Raw genomic sequence first — 16,648 nt, 5'->3', positions numbered from 1 at the left:
TGGAAATAGTTCAGAGAATACAAATTATCGTATTACTCAAAATAATAGGGCGTACCTTTAATGAATGAATTATCTCGTTATTTATACCTTGTCAATTGGTTTGTGACTAATTTGTTGGGCCAAACCTTATTTGAAGGTAATTGGGCTTTCGTAGTATTATTCTTCTAGATCGGGCTCTTGGCCCAGTATGTAGAGAAATAGTAGGCTAATTGGGCTGGCCCAATTAGGTATATCAGAGTACAAATTTGAGAATATTCCATGTTATCTAGAAGATCCCACTAAATTTGACACGATAAGGGTGGACGTGTAAGAAGTTTCAAAGTTGATGGGGTGATTATATTGTAACTACCCAAACAAACGGGGTTTTCGTAATTTGATCTTAGCTCAAGGGTGGCCGTAATTTACCATATATATATATATATATATATATATATAAATTTTTTTTGTCAATTTCTAAAAATAGGATTCCCTCCAAAAAGGTAAAAAACTAAAAATAGGCTTAAAGATTCCCTTTCCGAAAGGGTAATTAGGAGTAACCTTAAATTTATAAACATATAGACAGGTTAGGTAAAAATAAAAGAATAAAAATCAAATGCTCATTCAAAATTTCACATATATAAATAGCCAACTCCTCTTCACCATTTTCACTCATCAAGAAGAAAAATAAAATATCACACATAAAAAATGACATCACAAGATCAAAAATCCAACACCACAAAAACCCCGATCGGAGAACCCGACTTCCGTTCCTCGATTCGGCTCAAATACGTGAAACTAGGGTTCCATTACCTAATTTCCAACGCAATGTACCTCGTAACAATCCCTCTTCTTCTTGCAGTTGCGGCAAATCTCTCGAGTAGCGACCTCCAACGTACACTCGAAGCGTGCAACTACCACCTCCGGTACAACACCCTCACCGTGCTCGCATGCACCTCTCTAGTAGCGGTGTTGGCCACCGTTTACTTCATGAGCCGCCCCAGAGCCGTTTATCTGGTCGACTTCGCATGCTACAAGCCCGATTCTTCTTTAATGTGCACTAGAGATGAGGTTATCGAAAAAGTTTCGAAAGGAATAAGCGAGGATTGCGGGGTTTTCGTGAAGAAGGTTCTAGAAAGGTCTGGATTGGGCGACATGACTTACATCCCCGGTCTTAAGGAATTTCCGCCAAAACAACTCTTTGAATCCACTAAGGAGGAAGCGAAAGTGGTTATATTCGGGGCCATTGATAACTTGTTCGAGAAAACTCGAGTGAACCCTAAAGATATTGGCATTCTTGTCGTTAATATTTCCTCTTTTAACCCTACGCCGTCACTTTCTTCCATGATCATCAACCGTTACAAGCTGAGGGGCGATGTCGTGAGCTGCAACTTAGGCGGCATGGGTTGCAGTGCCGGAGTAATTAGTATCGACCTTGCAAAGCGGCTCTTACAAGTAATATCTTGTCCCTTAACCATATACATATATATATATATAGGGTGATTAGGGTTAATGGTCGGAGCTCGATAATTTTCGAGTCCGACGCACCCTTAAAATTTTTAAAATTATAAAATTTAACGATTGAACTTGTGATTATCGAACGATCACGAGATTGTATCGTTAACAACGATCACGAGATTAAAAGGGTTTATAGTTGGTATAACATATAATTTGGGAGAAAATTGAAAGTTTTAATAAGGTTAAATTACGAAAATCCTCCTGATCTTAGGCTAAATAACGAAAAACACCCCCACCTATTCGTAATTACCAAAAAAACCCAGAGGCTTGTTTCCGTCTTACACCAACCCCCTACAATGTGACTTTTCACGATTTTTTTTAATTATAGGTAATAGGCTTTACACAGTTTCATATATTTACTTTTATTTCTCACCTATTTAATAAAAGTTATAATAGACTGTACACATTTTCTGTTAATAATGACAGGTACAACCCAACACGTACGCGCTAGTCATGACTCTGGAATGCGTGTCAAATTTCTACACCGGCAAAGAACGATCGAAGCTCCTCCCCAACTGCCTCTTCCGCATGGGCGGCGCCGCCGTCCTGCTATCCAACCGCTCCTCCGACCGCCGCCGCTCCAAGTACCAGCTCACCCACACCGTCCGCACCCACACGGGCGCCGACGACAGAGCCTACGCTAGCGTGATGCAGAACGAGGACGCCGACGGAATCGTCGGCGTCTCGCTCTCGAAGGACCTGATGGCCGCCGCCGGAGATTCCCTCCAGAAGAACATCACGCGCCTGTCGCCGCTGGTTCTCCCGGCGTCGGAGCAGCTCCTCTTTCTGGCCACCCTGGTGGCCAGAAAGGTTCTGAAGATGAAGCACGTGAGGCTGCACGTGCCGGATTTCAAGACGGCGTTCGAGCACTTCTGCATACACGCCGGCGGGAGAGGGGTTCTGGACAAGATGGAGAAGAATCTCCGGCTGACGGAGTGGGATATGGAACCTTCTAGAATGTCGCTCTACAGATTTGGGAACACGTCGAGCAGCTCGATATGGTACGAGCTGGCGTACGCGGAGGCGAAGGGGAGGATCCGAAAGGGTGACCGGGTGTGGCAGCTCGCGTTCGGGTCGGGTTTCAAGTGCAACAGCGGCGTGTGGCGCGCGTTGAAGACCGTTGACCCGAATAAGGAGATCCATAATCCGTGGAGCGACGAGATTCATCGGTTCCCGGTTTAATTTCTTCGTCGTTTGCTACTACTATATTAAGGCCGCGCGTTTGGTTGGTAAGATTTGCCAAGATTAACTAAATAGTAATGTTTAGTTTGATGTTTGGTTAGTCTAAATAAAATAAAATAACACTTGATATTAATAAAAAATGTATCGATTTAATGATTATTTATTTCCCAAAGTTGTTTTAAATGAATAATTTGTTTTTTTTTTTTCTTTACATTATTGTATCAATGTAATTGACACATGCAGTTGGAACTCTATAATATATAAAGAACACATTGCCCAAAATTTATATTTGATATTTTAGTTATGGCGGTGATTGGAACGAAATTTCTGATTTCCGCTAATTTGTTCCGGTACGTCATTTTTTGAATTTAGATAATATTTTTCAATCCGAGTTTTGAAAGTTTTGGTTTTCGGTTTTTTCGGAAAGGGATTTGAATACATATTAGATCTCGATCTTCGTCTCTATTTTAATTTTTGAAAATTCTGATTTTTTCTTCTGAAAATTAAACTTTTAACATCCATACTATTGTATATTTTATATTGTACGTAGGTGACCAAAAAATGAAAATTCTGAATCCTGCTGGTTACGACTCAAAAAATTTCGAGCACAGAAAATAACTTCTTTAGTTCCAATTTTCGATTTATTTCCAAAAAAAAATTCTAAACGAAATTGAAATTAGTTTCTCACTTCATTATAAAAACTAGAATTACTCCAAAATCGCCAACTCTAACCCTAATTTTAGTCAATGATCTAGCCACTACTTTTGTTAGATATACTAGTAATTGTACCCGTGCGATGCACGGGACAACAAATTGCATTGTTTTGATATTGTAAAAGTATAAATAAACGTTTGTTTTATCGTATGATCAAAATTATATTATAATTATTCATTAATAATTCATCAGTGGAACATTACTAAGTATACTACAAAAAAACAAAAAAAAAAAAAAAAAAAAAAAAACAAATAACTTTACTGTTGAATAATTTTCCAAATGAATTTAATCAGCTAATACCAGTAGATTGAAAATTTGAACCAGGAACAAAATCATCAACTATGTATTTCATGTTGAGCTTCAAAGTAATTAGATTTGATAACTTAGTTAACATAATCAAAACTAAACTATCGACAACATACCATCGTAAAAGGTCATCTATACATCTTGCATCGGAACTAAGCCCTTCTCCACTGCCTCGTTTTGGTCATGTTTTGCCACTCGAATTAACAATTAGAAAATTAAGAAACAAAATAAATATAAACAATAAATTAAATTTAGCATACAAACAATAAGTCTTGAAGGCCGACTTCTAATAGCATATGGCTCCGCCCATTTTCGGTTAATTCTCTCAAATCATCCCTTTCAATAACATGTCCAATAACATCTAAAATGAAATAATTGTTATACATAAAATTTGAAATCTTTAGTATAAATTAATGAAACACATAATTTAACAAAATGAAATTACCTATAAGCCATGATGGAAAAAGATGCAAACTAATTACCACACAATCAATAGGATGAAGAAGAAAATAAGACAAAAAATCTAAAGTCGGGTTACCAAAAGAAGAAGCCTTGGGTAGGGAAGAAATAAAATTCAAATGTTGCAGACATTCTATAAAACGATGTCACAAAATCCGATAGGGATGAAAATCATATTTATTTACGATTTTCTGTAAAATCGAAAATCAGATTTAATTTATTATGAACTATGAAGAGAAATCAAATTGCAAAATAGCTAACCTTTTATGGAGTCACAAACATTTGGTAGAAACGGGAGAGATAAAGCTGGGTGAAGAAGTTGAGGGTGGGATATAAATAAAAAGAGAAGACACAAACGTGTTGAAGTGGAAAAGAGAGTTGAAAGTGTTGAGAATCTTAATGGAAGTCTTTCGGACTCTTCCATCTTTCGGAATATGATAATTAGTATTTTATCATCAAACAATAATATTTAGTGTTGAGATGTTTATGGCTGAAAATTAGGAAATAAAATAATATTTAGGAGATTTAACTGGTTGTGCATTAGAGATACTTATGGCCAAAAATAAAAATCAAAATAATATTTAGGAGATAAAAATCGAAAATATTATCTAAGAGATAAAAATTCGATGAAAATCGATAATAATATTTAAAATAATATTTAGGCGATAAAAATTTGATAAATAATCAAAAATAATATTTAGGAGATAAAAATATGATAAAAATAAAAAAATAAAATTTAAAATAATATTCAGGAGATAAAAATTTGATAAAAATAAAAAATAATATTTAAAATAACATTAAAGAGATTGTTTATGGCTGAAAATTAGGAGATAAAGTAATATTTAGGAGATTTAACTGGTTATGCATTAGAAATATTTATGGCCAAAAATAAAAATCAAAAATAATATTTAGGAGATAAAAATCTGATAAAAATCGAAAATAATATCTAAGAGATAAAAATTCGAGGAAAATCGATAATAATATTTAAAATAATATTTAGGCGATAAAATTTTGATAAATAATCAAAAATAATATTTAGGAGATAAAAATATGATAAAAATCGAAAAACAAAATTTAAAATAATATTTAGGAGATAAAAAATTGATAAAAATCGAAAATAATATTTAAAATAATGTTAATGAGATAAAGTTGATAAAATGCGAAAATAATAATTAGAATAATATTTAGGAGATAAAATATGATAAAAATCAAAAATATTATTTAAAATAATTTAGGAGATAAAAATTTGATAAAAATGGAAAATAATATTTTAAAAAATATTTGGGGAATAAAAAATCGAAAATAATATTTAGGAGACAAAAATCTGATAAAAATCGAAAATAATATTTAGGAGATAAAAAACTAATAAAAATATGATAAAAATCGAAAACAATATTTAAAATATTATTTAGGAGATATAAATTTGATAAAATTCGAAAATAATATATAGGAGATAAAAATCTGTTAAAAGTTGAAAATAATATTTAAAATTATATTTAGGAGATATAAATTTGATAAAATCCAAAAATATTATTTATAATAATATTTAGGAGATAAAAATTTGATAAAAATCAAAAATAATATTTAGGGGATAAAAATCTGATAAAAAAAAAAAGTAATTTTTTAAAATAATATTTAGGAGATACAAATATGTTAAAATTCAAAAATAATATTTAAAATAATATTAAGGAGATACAAATTTGATAAAAATTGAAAATAATAAAAAAAAATTACAAATATGACATTAGGGTTTCTTAGGGTTGCCCTAGCGTTTCTTTCTTTTATATATAAGATGACCATCGTGCCTTGTAAAAAAAAAACAACCTCCTTTTGATGTAATATAATTTATCTTTTCACGTTCAAAAAATAAATATATGTTGGGATTAATGGCATTTTGAATGAATGATAATTACAGTTTTGGTCCCTCAAGTTTGCGTTTTTCACTTTTGGTCCATCATTTACTGTTGTCAACAAAATACACACTAATTGTCACATTTTAACACATTTAGTCCCTCCGTCTGTTTGACCGTTAAGTAGTAACAGTCAACGGTTGAATTTGAGATTTTTCTTTGAGAAAATTGCGATAAGACCCTTCTATTCTTTCAACATATTCTAAAAACCTCTAAAATTTTATCCAACCATAATTTAACCCCAATTTAATCAATTAACCAATTTTACCAAAGACCCCGATTTTTCAAAATTGGGTAATCCGACGTTGACTTTCTTTTTAACTCCGTTGACTCTTTTTTCGATTGATCTTTTTTTGCCGCTGTTGACCGATGTTAAATGTCGGGTTAACAACGTTGACATTTTTTTCTTGATTTTTATTTTATTTTTATTTAAATTGTTGAGTAATTTGAAATATATAATTTTAAAAAAAAATCAAAGCTGATAATCGGCGAGAAAATAATATCATAAAAAGGTCAAAATAAAGAAAAAATAAAAAAAGTCAACGCATCTCAATGACGGAAAAAATTTAAGACAAAAAAAAGAAGATAAAAATTAACGGCCGGTGTTAGCCCAAAAAAACGTTGTACTAGAGTGGTTATCTCATTCCAAATTACTCCAAACATGCCTAATTCATCTTCTTCATATTTTTTTGTAAAGAAATTTGGGATGGACCGGCGGTTCCACGACGAAAAAGTTGATGGGAATAAATTATCGATTTTAGAATTTTTGTAAATTGTATTTAGGTCCTAGAATTTTAGATAAAAACTTTGTTAGAAGTTTGTAATTTTAATATTACGATGTTAGACATTAATATAGTATTATTATTGTGTTATGCAGTAATTGTGTTGATTAGAAAAAAAAAAAGTCACATGAAAAAGTTCGGAAAAAATCAAGAAAAATAAAATTCAACATTGTTAACCGATAAACAATGTCGGTGAATGGCTTAAAAAGTAATATTTAAAAAAAGTCAATGCCGAAAAAAAAAGTATAAAAAAAAAAACGACGGTCAACGGTCAATGATAATGGTGGTAAAAATCGGGGTCGTTTGTCAAAATTGATTAAATGATGAAATTGGAGTTAAATTAGGGTTGAATAAAATTTTAGGGGTTTTTTGAATATTTTAAAAGAATGTAGGGGTCTGAGTGCAATTTTCTCTATGAAAAATATCAAATTCAGCCCTAATTCAACTGTTGACTGTTACTACTTAACGGTCAAACAGACGGAAGGACTAAATGTGTTAAAATGTGACAACATTAGTGTGTATTTTGTTGACGGTGATAAATAGGGAACCAAAAGTGAAAAACATGCAAACTTAGGGGCCCAAAACTATAATTATCCCATTTAAATCATAATTTTTTGATACTGAATTACTTATCACAATATTTCAGAAGAAATCAATAGTAACGATTTTAACGATACGAGTGTTGCTATTAAATTGTTTTAAGAGCAACTTCAATAGGAGTATCAAATGGATTGTCAAACTCATAAACTTTTTTAATACATCAAAATTAGAAATATATATATATATATATATATATATATATATATATATATATATATATATATATATATATATATATATATATATCCCTGAAATTGAGTTAACAAAAACATAACCACCAAAATATTCAATCACAAAATGACATGTGGCATTATACAAATAAAATCACCAAAAAAGTCCAATTAATAATTAATTTGATAACGATAGCGGGTGAATTATAAAGAGCTATTAAATTATTTTAAATATTAAAAGAGTATTTGACAATTCAATTTTAATTTTACATTAAAGTTGCTCTAATTACAAATTACAATATATAGTCCACTAGGGGCAAAAGTCCCAGTACTAATTGAATTTGTGCCAAACTTTGTCAGGTTGTGACGATTTTTTCGTCTATAGATGAAATCTAGTATATAATTAGTTTTATTATAGGTCTCAACGGGTACTTTAAATAATAATTATTTTCCTGCTTGGTTTATTGAATTACAACATACTAGGGGATGTTTGGCTGAATTTATAAATTATTAAAAATAGCTTATAAAATGTTTAAGAACTTATAAGTTCTTTCAATGTGTTTGATTTTTTTTTTAAATTCTTAAAAATTCAAAAAATAATTTATTGGAGAGTAAATAATTTTTTTTTTGAAAAATACTTATACCCCATCTTTTTATTTAAGACATAACAATTTATCAGCATTTAAAACAATTTATCTAGCGTAAGAGTTTATCGACTGTTTAAAATAAAGTTAGCCAAACAGGACCTAAGCTATTAATATACTCTTAATTTATATATCTTAAATGCATAACACCCTAGAAGCTAATGTTAATTAATACAAAGTGATAGCTAGCGGGTGTGTTGGTCAAATTCGGACAATTCACTATTGCGAAATGCTAAATGTTCAATGAAATTTAAAATGAGGAAATTTAATGAAGACTTAATTTTGTATTATTTACAAGAGAATTATATAAATGGATTTTCACTAGGGAATGGAAATATTATTTTATTAAGATCAATCCAATTAATTACGGTTATATTCCTAGTAGAAAAATATTTTTTTACTACGACTATTAACTGTCGTAAAAAATATCAAATTCGTAGTAACAAAAACTTTTAATACGAATTTGCTATAAATTTATCTCGTAGCAGATACGGACGTGACAAAACCTTTGTCACGGTAAAAGACCACAGCAAATACTTTTTGCTATGATAAATTGTAACATTTACCACGACTCTCAGATTGTCACGTAGCTAAATATACAAAATCGTAGCAAAAAAATCGTACTAAAAAAGCCATGTGTATGAATTATTGTAATATACCTTTGAGAATTTATGATTATATATAATTATTAATGCGCAATATTTAGAATCTAATATTTCATAATAAACATTATTAATTTATTATAGATCATACATTCCATTAAATCTTGGCGTGTTTTTTTCTATTTTCTTTTTTTTTTTTAATCTTTTTTTTCTTTTACTTTTTTCTATTGTTTTTTTTTTTTTTTCTTTTATGGGTTTGATAGCTTAACGGCAAACATTTAACTAAACCTAATTATATTGTATTATTGTGTAATAATTTCTAACTATAGTTACAAATATAGGGCTGGAGATTTCCTATTAGACAGGGAAACTAGTACACTCTTGAAATTCAATATTTGGCAGCTAAATGTTCACTAGAATTCAATTAAAACATGTAGATAGGTTAGGTGAATTAACCAAACGTAACTTCAAATTTCACAATATAAATAACCAACTTGAGTCCATCTTTTCACACTCTATCAAGAAAAGGAAGAAAAAAATCACATAACAAATGGCATCACAAGATCAAAAATCCAACACCACAAAAACCCCAAATGGAGAACATGATCAAAAAAACCAAGTACAACCCGACTTCCGTTCCTCGATTCGGCTCAAATACGTGAAGCTCGGGTGCCATTACCTAATCTCCAACGCAATGTACCTCTTAACAATCCCTCTTCTCCTCGCAGTCGCGGCTAATCTCTCGACGAGCCACGTCCACCGTATACTTGAAACGTGCAACTATCACCTCCGATACAACGTCCTCGCTGTAACCGTGTGCACGTCTCTAATGGCGGTCTTGGCCACCGTTTACTTCATGAGCCGTCCTAGAACCGTTTACCTGGTCGACTTCTCTTGCTATAAGCCCGATTCTTCTCTATTGTCCACCAGAGAGACGGTCAGTCAAAAAGTTTCGGCAATTATCGACGAAGCGAGTGGGGTTTTCACGAAGAAGGTTCTAGAGAGGTCTGGATTGGGGGACAGGACTTACGCCCCCGGTCTGCAGGATTTCCCGCCAAAACGCCCGTTTGAATCCGCCAAGGAGGAAGCGGAAGCAGTTATCTATGGAGCCATTGATAACTTGTTCGATAAAACTGGAGTGAACCCGAAAGATGTTGGCATTGTTGTCGTTAATATTTCCGCTTTTAACCCTACGCCGTCACTTTCTTCAATGATCGTCAACCGTTATAAGCTGAGGGGGGATGTGGTGAGCTGCAATTTGGGCGGCATGGGATGCAGCGCGGGAATAATAAGTATCGACCTTGCAAAGCGGCTCCTACAAGTAAATACTACTCCATCCTTCCCATTTTATTTTTTGTTTTGGCTACTACACTCATAAAAAAAAAAACTAATAAATCTGCATGGATTATAGTAAAAATAAATAATAAAGTGATTAAAATATCTTCTCATTAATTGTTTCGGTATTAATAATCTCTCAATAAATTAATAGTAAGGACAAAAATAATAAATGACTAATTGAAATTTATAAGGTGACAAATAATTTGAAGAAAAAAAAGTCCAAACCAACAAATATATTGGAAAAATGGATTATTAATCTTCAATATTAATTTTATTATATTTAATTTAGAAAAATTGTAAACGGATTAAATTCTACAACAGGTGACACCAAACACCTACGCGCTAGTGATGAGTCTGGAATGCGTGACGGCCAATTACTACACCGGCAAGGATCGATCAAAGCTTCTGACGAACTGCCTCTTCCGGATGGGCGGCGCCGCCATCCTCTTGTCGAACCGGTCCTCCGACCGCAGGCGGTCAAAGTACGAACTCATGCACACAGTGCGGACCCACAAGGGGGCCGACGACAGGGCCTACAGGTGCGTGTCCCAGGAGGAGGACGCCGAGGGCAAACTCGGAATCTCACTCACCAGGGACCTGATGCCCGTCGCGGGGGAGACGCTGCAGGCCAACATCACCACGTTGGGCCCTCTGGTCCTCCCCGCGTCGGAGCAGATCCTCTTTCTGGCCACCCTGGTGGCCAGAAAGGTTCTGAAGATGAAGAAGGTGCGGCCGTACGTGCCGGATTTCAAGATGGCGTTCGAGCACTTCTGCATCCACACTGGGGGGAGAGGGGTTTTGGACCAGATGGAGAAGAATCTCCAGCTGACGGAGTCGGACATGGAACCTTCTAGAATGACGCTTTACAGATTCGGGAATACTTCGAGCAGCTCGCTCTGGTACGAGCTGGCGTACGCGGAGGCAAAGGGGAGGATACGGAAGGGGGACCGGGTTTGGCAGCTGGCGTTCGGGTCGGGTTTCAAGTGCAATAGCGGAGTGTGGCGGGCCCTGAGGGCGGTTGACCCGAAGAAGGAGAAGCATAACCCATGGAGCGATGAGATTCACCAGTTTCCTGTTTCTTTGCAAGAAACGATGCCGTTTCCTGCTTGAGCTGTTGCTGCTTTCACTGCACCTGAAGCATTGGATATTTGTTTTTTTTTTTGTTTTTACTATTTTCTGTTGGTTGGAGAATATTATTATTTTATCCAGAACTACAAAATTTTTCTGTCAACCATTGAAATAAAAATGTACTCTCCCATATATCTATTTTTTTAGGGAAAATTGGGTAAAAAATCTTGATCACAAAATTATTATTTTTTTTTTTTTGGCAATAAGTCTCCAGGTCAGCACTGATGCAGAAAATTTTAAAGAAATGTCAATAGTCTGTATTTATTTCCAGGAATAAAATATCATCAAAATAAATATAATAATGTAGAAATATATAACTGTAATGTGAAGATACACTACTGTAAAGTTCAACAGCGAAAGAGAAGATCAAATTGAGCGCGACAAGTAAATTCGACATATAAAAAATTAAGTCGACGCTCTCTTTCACTAGCTAAATGATTCTCAATCTACAGTTACAAAAAGGCCCTCCTATTATAAAGATAATTACTTACATGCCCCAAATACCACGGGCCGGTGCAACTTTACTGCTCGTTCGAGAGGTGAGTTCGTACAATATCCGAGCAAATGCATCAGCGTACCTATTATCGGAGAACAGCATATCTGCAAATGCGTTTTCGTAGGCTAGCAATAGTGGCTTGTTTTGTGGCTCCAGAACGAGATTCTCCAAAATCAGTGTCGCCTTCCGGCAAATCTCCGGCACTGGATGTGGTGTCTTTATCACTTTTAATAAACGATCGACGGCCCTTGAATAAAAAAATTTGCATGAACATATGGTTGGATCGAGAAAAATGATATGGTTGGATTGAGAAAAAATGCGAGTAAAACAGTTAAAATACTATGTAAGATTGTTAATTATTTGTTTGCTTGAAGATAAATTGCTTGTGTAATCATATTGCTTAAATAAGAAAATGACAATTTTACCCTTAAAATCATATTGTGATTTTATGAAGTACGAGGTTTTACATACAATAACAGAATTTAACAAATTTAATACAAGATCTAATCTAACAAACCGATAATTTGTATGCAAGTAGAAAATTAATTAAATCTTATATAACCTAGACTAATCCAATATAGGTAACCGAACGAGACCTACTAGTTCCAAATATAAAATACTAAGTTTTTGAGAATCAGTTGGGGCCATGGTCCCTGTGTCTCTATGCTGACTCGGCCACTAAAAAATATTATTTTACCTAGCATTTTCACGATTTTACTCATTGTTTTTTCTCAATCCAATCATAGCGAAATAATTTGAAGAGTCAAGAAATCATATTGTAAAGCGTACCATCTCTCGCTGGCAAGTTTTAATCGGCAGTCCATGTTAACTTCTGCAAGGTTGTATAGTGCACCTACAGCAGCTGCTTGAGCATCACTCACGGTAAAGTTCAGCATCTCAACTAATCGCTTATAGATCTGCAATTTTCTTTTTTCCGTCAAATTCTTTTCTCAAGAATGCCAAACAACACTTAAGCATGATAATATACTCTGTGGGATTAATGTACACAAAACCTGTGGAGCAAATGGCATAAGGAAAGGTTCGTTATCGGCGTTGAGTATCAAACGGCCAAGTAGCTCTGCACCTGCACAATGCCAGGCTTTCAACGAAGATCCCAACATACCCATGGCAGCCTCGACTGCTCGTTTTTCTCTGGAAATATTAAAAAAATATTATTATTATTTTTAAAAAGTAAAAAAGGGATATGTCTCATATATAGCGAAAAATCAAAATCTTACGTCATTTTGATGTGTGAAGGCTTTGACGAGCTAAATATTCGAAGGTCTAGCAACGGGCCCAAGTTCATTATTGTCTCGAGGGCGTTTGTGACAAGTTCTTCATCCTCTGTAAAACGAATAAAATTACTTTGGAAAACGACAGAAATTCAAGAATTTTAGGACAAACTAATCTTATTTATTCCTTTTCTCTTTTGCGCTATTTTTTTTCCACAAGACAATTAGCTTATTAACCATGTAAGTAACAAATTTTTAAATCTAAAAACACCAACCTGTAACATAACCTTCCAAGCACTGAAACATCGTTTCGAGACAATGACGATTTTGCCCCATAGCAACTTCATTATCGGGCATAAATGAGAAGTTCCGAATAATATTTGAAGCAGCGACAGCACACTGCAGCTTTTCAGCGCGTCCTTCCTCATCAAGGTTAAAGAGGTCGTCTTCCTCACACCACCAACCTGAACGACGTGGCTTCGAAGTAATTTTCTCACTGTCATGGATAAAAATGCATTTACATATTTACAAACCATCAACCTCAACAAAAAAAAAATTGATTGTTTTTTTAATTTTTTTTTTTTTTTGTCAATCACCTTGGTAGTGGAAATTCATTTTCGAATCCAGTAACAGAAGAATTCGTACCCAGCGTTCTCACCCTCGGTGACTTTATCGGGACCCTCGGTAGGGCTATATCACGCCAGTCATCGATCTGTTCTCATATCAATCAAAATTTCAATCCTATTCTTTATTTAATCAAAATCGAAAATTTATAATTCGGACGAATGAATAGCAATGGAAGAGGCGTACGACTTGGAGTAGCGCGTCGAGCAATGCCGGAATCTTGGCAAGAGGAGTGGCGTCTTTACGGACTTCGTCTTTCTCTTTGAATGAGAGCAATGTGAGAGCATTTAGTGCCCAAGTCAACTCATTCTTAAGGCCGCTTTGAAGAGCCAAAACTATCCTTTTGGTGTTCTGTTCTGGTAAAATATAGTTACACAGATAGATACAAAAACTGATTCAGACGAAAAACGTGCTTAAATTACCATTATACCCCTTCGACAATTCAAGCCATCTTCAACCATGTTAATTCCAATTCAGAACAATTATATTTCATCAAATCACTTCTATAATATATTTAACATGTTGACGAATTCAATTTCTGTTTTACATTTAGTTAATTGTAATTTTAGAGAGAGAAGATTTTCGTTAGAGAGAGAGAGAGAGAGAAATAGGGTTTCGGAAGAAACTGACCTGCGAAGGCAGAGTGGACCTGGAGGGAAGGGCCGAGGAGGGCGGAGGGAGCGGCTAATTCACCTGCCGCCGCAGATACAGCAGAAGCTGCGGCGGTGTTGCTTCCGCTTCCGAAAGGACGGCCTCTCTTGGCGGCGGGAGTGACGGAGACGCCGGTAGCTCCTCCGCCCTGCTTGTTCGGCTCTCTCTTTTGCATATTTCTCTTTCTGGGCCTAAATTCGATTTGAATTGATTTTAATTTGCCAACAAATTAGACTGCTTGTTAGAAAAATAAAAAAAAAATTGGGCCTAATTTAAAGCCCAATACAATTTAAGAATTGAATTTGTTCGTACTAGTCCAAATATTGGGTTAGTCAAATTTCTTTCTTTTTTTCTCAATAGCAAAAAGAAAAAAATCAGGGTAAATTGCGGTCAACCCCTGACGTAAGGTCAGATTACGAAAACCTCCTCTTCTTTTTAGATAATTACAATCATTCCTTAAACTATGTATCGTTTTACCCGTCCACTCATCTTATGTCAAATTTAACGGGATCTTCCATGCCTTGTGGATATTCTCTAATTTTTACCTAGTTTACCCATTTCCAGCCCCCATTTTGAAAAAAAAAATGTGTCTATCAATTTGTAAATATTAGATTGTGGTGCATCTGAAACTGCATTTTTGATTTAAATGAGTACAATTTAGATAATATTCCACGTAATTTAGAAGATTCTATTAAATTTGATATTATAAAGTGAATTTGAAAGACGATTCATAATTAATGGGTGATTGTAGTTATTCAAAGTAAGAAGAAATATCTTTTTACGATTTTAACTTTACCTCAACGGCGGCTATAACTTAGCCTAAAAAGAAATATTTATATCATAAACAAGATTCACTAGTATACCTACTACTAGTTCACAAAATTATATATTCAAGAAAATGAATGTGAAAGTACAATGATTGAGGGCATCTACTCATCAAATAATCATATTTTAAGAAACAATTGATAAGTTAATGCCCTTTTTATTACATTGATGCGTCACCCTCTGCTGGAATCCGCAGCCAAGGTGGGGACCACCGTCGTGGTTCTTTCCTTTTCGGCCCTTTTAATATTTGCAAATTGACATATTAGTCCAAATTATGGCCCATTGAAATAATGAAATGCTATATACGGTTAGAAAATTGCTATTCGAGGTTATAACAAAATTCCCCAAAACTTTCCAAAAAAATCAAAAAATTCGCCAAACTGCAAATAGCAAAAAAAAAAAAAATCAAAAATTCGAAATCAAGCATGAAGAAGGGTTGGGCTTCGATTTTTTGATTTAATTTCGACTCTTTTATGTGTAATATGCATTGGGTAGGTCGATTACGGAACCAATTTCATGTTAAAAAACCCTACAAATCGATTTGTAGGGCTTTTTTTTGCAAAAAAATGTTGGAACGCCCATCTTGGGTGTTCAATTAAGAAAAAAAAATTGCATTGGACGCCCAAATGCAGCTTGCACGCCAAACTTGGGCGTGCACTGCATGAATGGGCGCTCAAGTTTGGCTTTTACGCGTTTTGGGGATTTTTGGATTTTTTTGGAAAGTTTTGTGATTTTAGAGAAAGAACGTGTTTTTTGTTATAAACCGCAAATAGCAAGTCTCTTGAAATAACACTCAAATATATTGTTCATAAATCGAAAATTTTGGATCGTTTCATTTGTTCATTCATATATATTGCAAAATAAATAGTAACGTTGATGCTAACAATATCTTTTTTCGAAAATTATAATTTTTGAAAGAAAAAAATCATAAATTAAAACCGAATTGGAATCCTATATATATTCCAATAATATCAATTAAACAAAATCAAAAATTTGAATTTTTTAAATTAAAATTTAAAAATAACCCTTAAATTCAATACTATGTGAAGTCAATTGAAAGCAAAGCAAGAGCTACAACAATATTTGTTTATGAGAGTTGCATGATGGGAATATAGTAGGAGGGAGAGTATCTTTTATCTTTTTCTATGCTACAATTGAACTTATTATAATAAGTATTAAAATAATAAAATGCACACTCACAATTATTTAGCTCTATTATAAGACACTTGATTCATTTAAAATTACTTTTTTTTGCTTTTAATATGGGAATCCATCTTCAACTAGGGTTAAATTATTCAGCTGCTGGTCAAGTTGTTAACCATATGTCTATTCTATTATAATATATTAATTAATGGCAATTAGTCCATATGTTTTGATTGGTTTAATAATATCTATACAATTTAACTCAAATATCAAAATAACTATAATATCCGTCACTTTTGAGATTTTTTTTTTAAGTTCATATTATCTGTCATTTTAGAATTTTAATAT

At 33.7% G+C, this 16,648-nt stretch overlaps 3 protein-coding genes across 3 annotated transcripts; 2 read left to right on the top strand and 1 right to left on the bottom strand.

Moving 5' to 3' along the window:
* Window positions 1-646: 646 nt before the first annotated feature.
* LOC148768967 (3-ketoacyl-CoA synthase 20-like) lies at window positions 647-2,958 on the top strand. Its single transcript, XM_088820660.1, has 2 exons — window positions 647-1,431; window positions 1,921-2,958. Exons 1-2 carry the CDS (start codon window positions 685-687, stop codon window positions 2,674-2,676), a joined length of 1,503 nt encoding a protein of 500 aa, XP_088676786.1. The 5' UTR covers window positions 647-684; the 3' UTR covers window positions 2,677-2,958.
* A 6,417-nt stretch (window positions 2,959-9,375) lies between these two features.
* LOC105953277 (3-ketoacyl-CoA synthase 11) lies at window positions 9,376-11,508 on the top strand. The gene is made up of 2 exons (XM_012976931.2): window positions 9,376-10,184; window positions 10,523-11,508. The coding sequence occupies exons 1-2, from the start codon at window positions 9,414-9,416 to the stop codon at window positions 11,309-11,311; spliced, it is 1,560 nt and encodes a 519-aa protein (XP_012832385.2). The 5' UTR covers window positions 9,376-9,413; the 3' UTR covers window positions 11,312-11,508.
* Window positions 11,509-11,589: 81 nt separating this feature from the next.
* On the bottom strand, window positions 11,590-14,542 carry LOC105953278 (armadillo repeat-containing protein LFR). The gene is made up of 8 exons (XM_012976933.2): window positions 14,312-14,542; window positions 13,868-14,037; window positions 13,654-13,769; window positions 13,333-13,553; window positions 13,064-13,169; window positions 12,839-12,977; window positions 12,615-12,742; window positions 11,590-12,072 (listed from the first exon to the last, which is right to left on the bottom strand). Exons 1-8 carry the CDS (start codon window positions 14,505-14,507, stop codon window positions 11,817-11,819), a joined length of 1,332 nt encoding a protein of 443 aa, XP_012832387.2. The 5' UTR covers window positions 14,508-14,542; the 3' UTR covers window positions 11,590-11,816.
* Between the last annotated feature and the right edge of the window lie 2,106 nt (window positions 14,543-16,648).

The sequence above is a fragment of the Erythranthe guttata genome, chromosome 7 (assembly GCF_056151865.1).
Source record: "Erythranthe guttata isolate IM_541 chromosome 7, IM_541, whole genome shotgun sequence".
In the NCBI taxonomy this organism is placed as follows: domain Eukaryota; kingdom Viridiplantae; phylum Streptophyta; class Magnoliopsida; order Lamiales; family Phrymaceae; genus Erythranthe; species Erythranthe guttata.
This window is presented reverse-complemented; position numbering and strand designations above follow the sequence as displayed.

Excerpts from the sequence above, each read along its gene's own strand:
- LOC148768967 (XM_088820660.1), top strand. The coding sequence starts at position 685 with ATGACATCACAAGATCAAAAATCCAACACCACAAAAACCCCGATCGGA. Across the intron at positions 1,432-1,920 it reads TTGCAAAGCGGCTCTTACAA|GTACAACCCAACACGTACGC; the intron begins GTAATATCTTGT and ends TAATAATGACAG.
- LOC105953277 (XM_012976931.2), top strand. The coding sequence starts at position 9,414 with ATGGCATCACAAGATCAAAAATCCAACACCACAAAAACCCCAAATGGA. Across the intron at positions 10,185-10,522 it reads TTGCAAAGCGGCTCCTACAA|GTGACACCAAACACCTACGC; the intron begins GTAAATACTACT and ends ATTCTACAACAG.
- LOC105953278 (XM_012976933.2), bottom strand. The coding sequence starts at position 14,507 with ATGCAAAAGAGAGAGCCGAACAAGCAGGGCGGAGGAGCTACCGGCGTC. Across the intron at positions 14,038-14,311 it reads GGTCCACTCTGCCTTCGCAG|AACAGAACACCAAAAGGATA; the intron begins GTCAGTTTCTTC and ends ATATTTTACCAG. Across the intron at positions 12,978-13,063 it reads CCTTCACACATCAAAATGAC|AGAAAAACGAGCAGTCGAGG; the intron begins GTAAGATTTTGA and ends TAATATTTCCAG.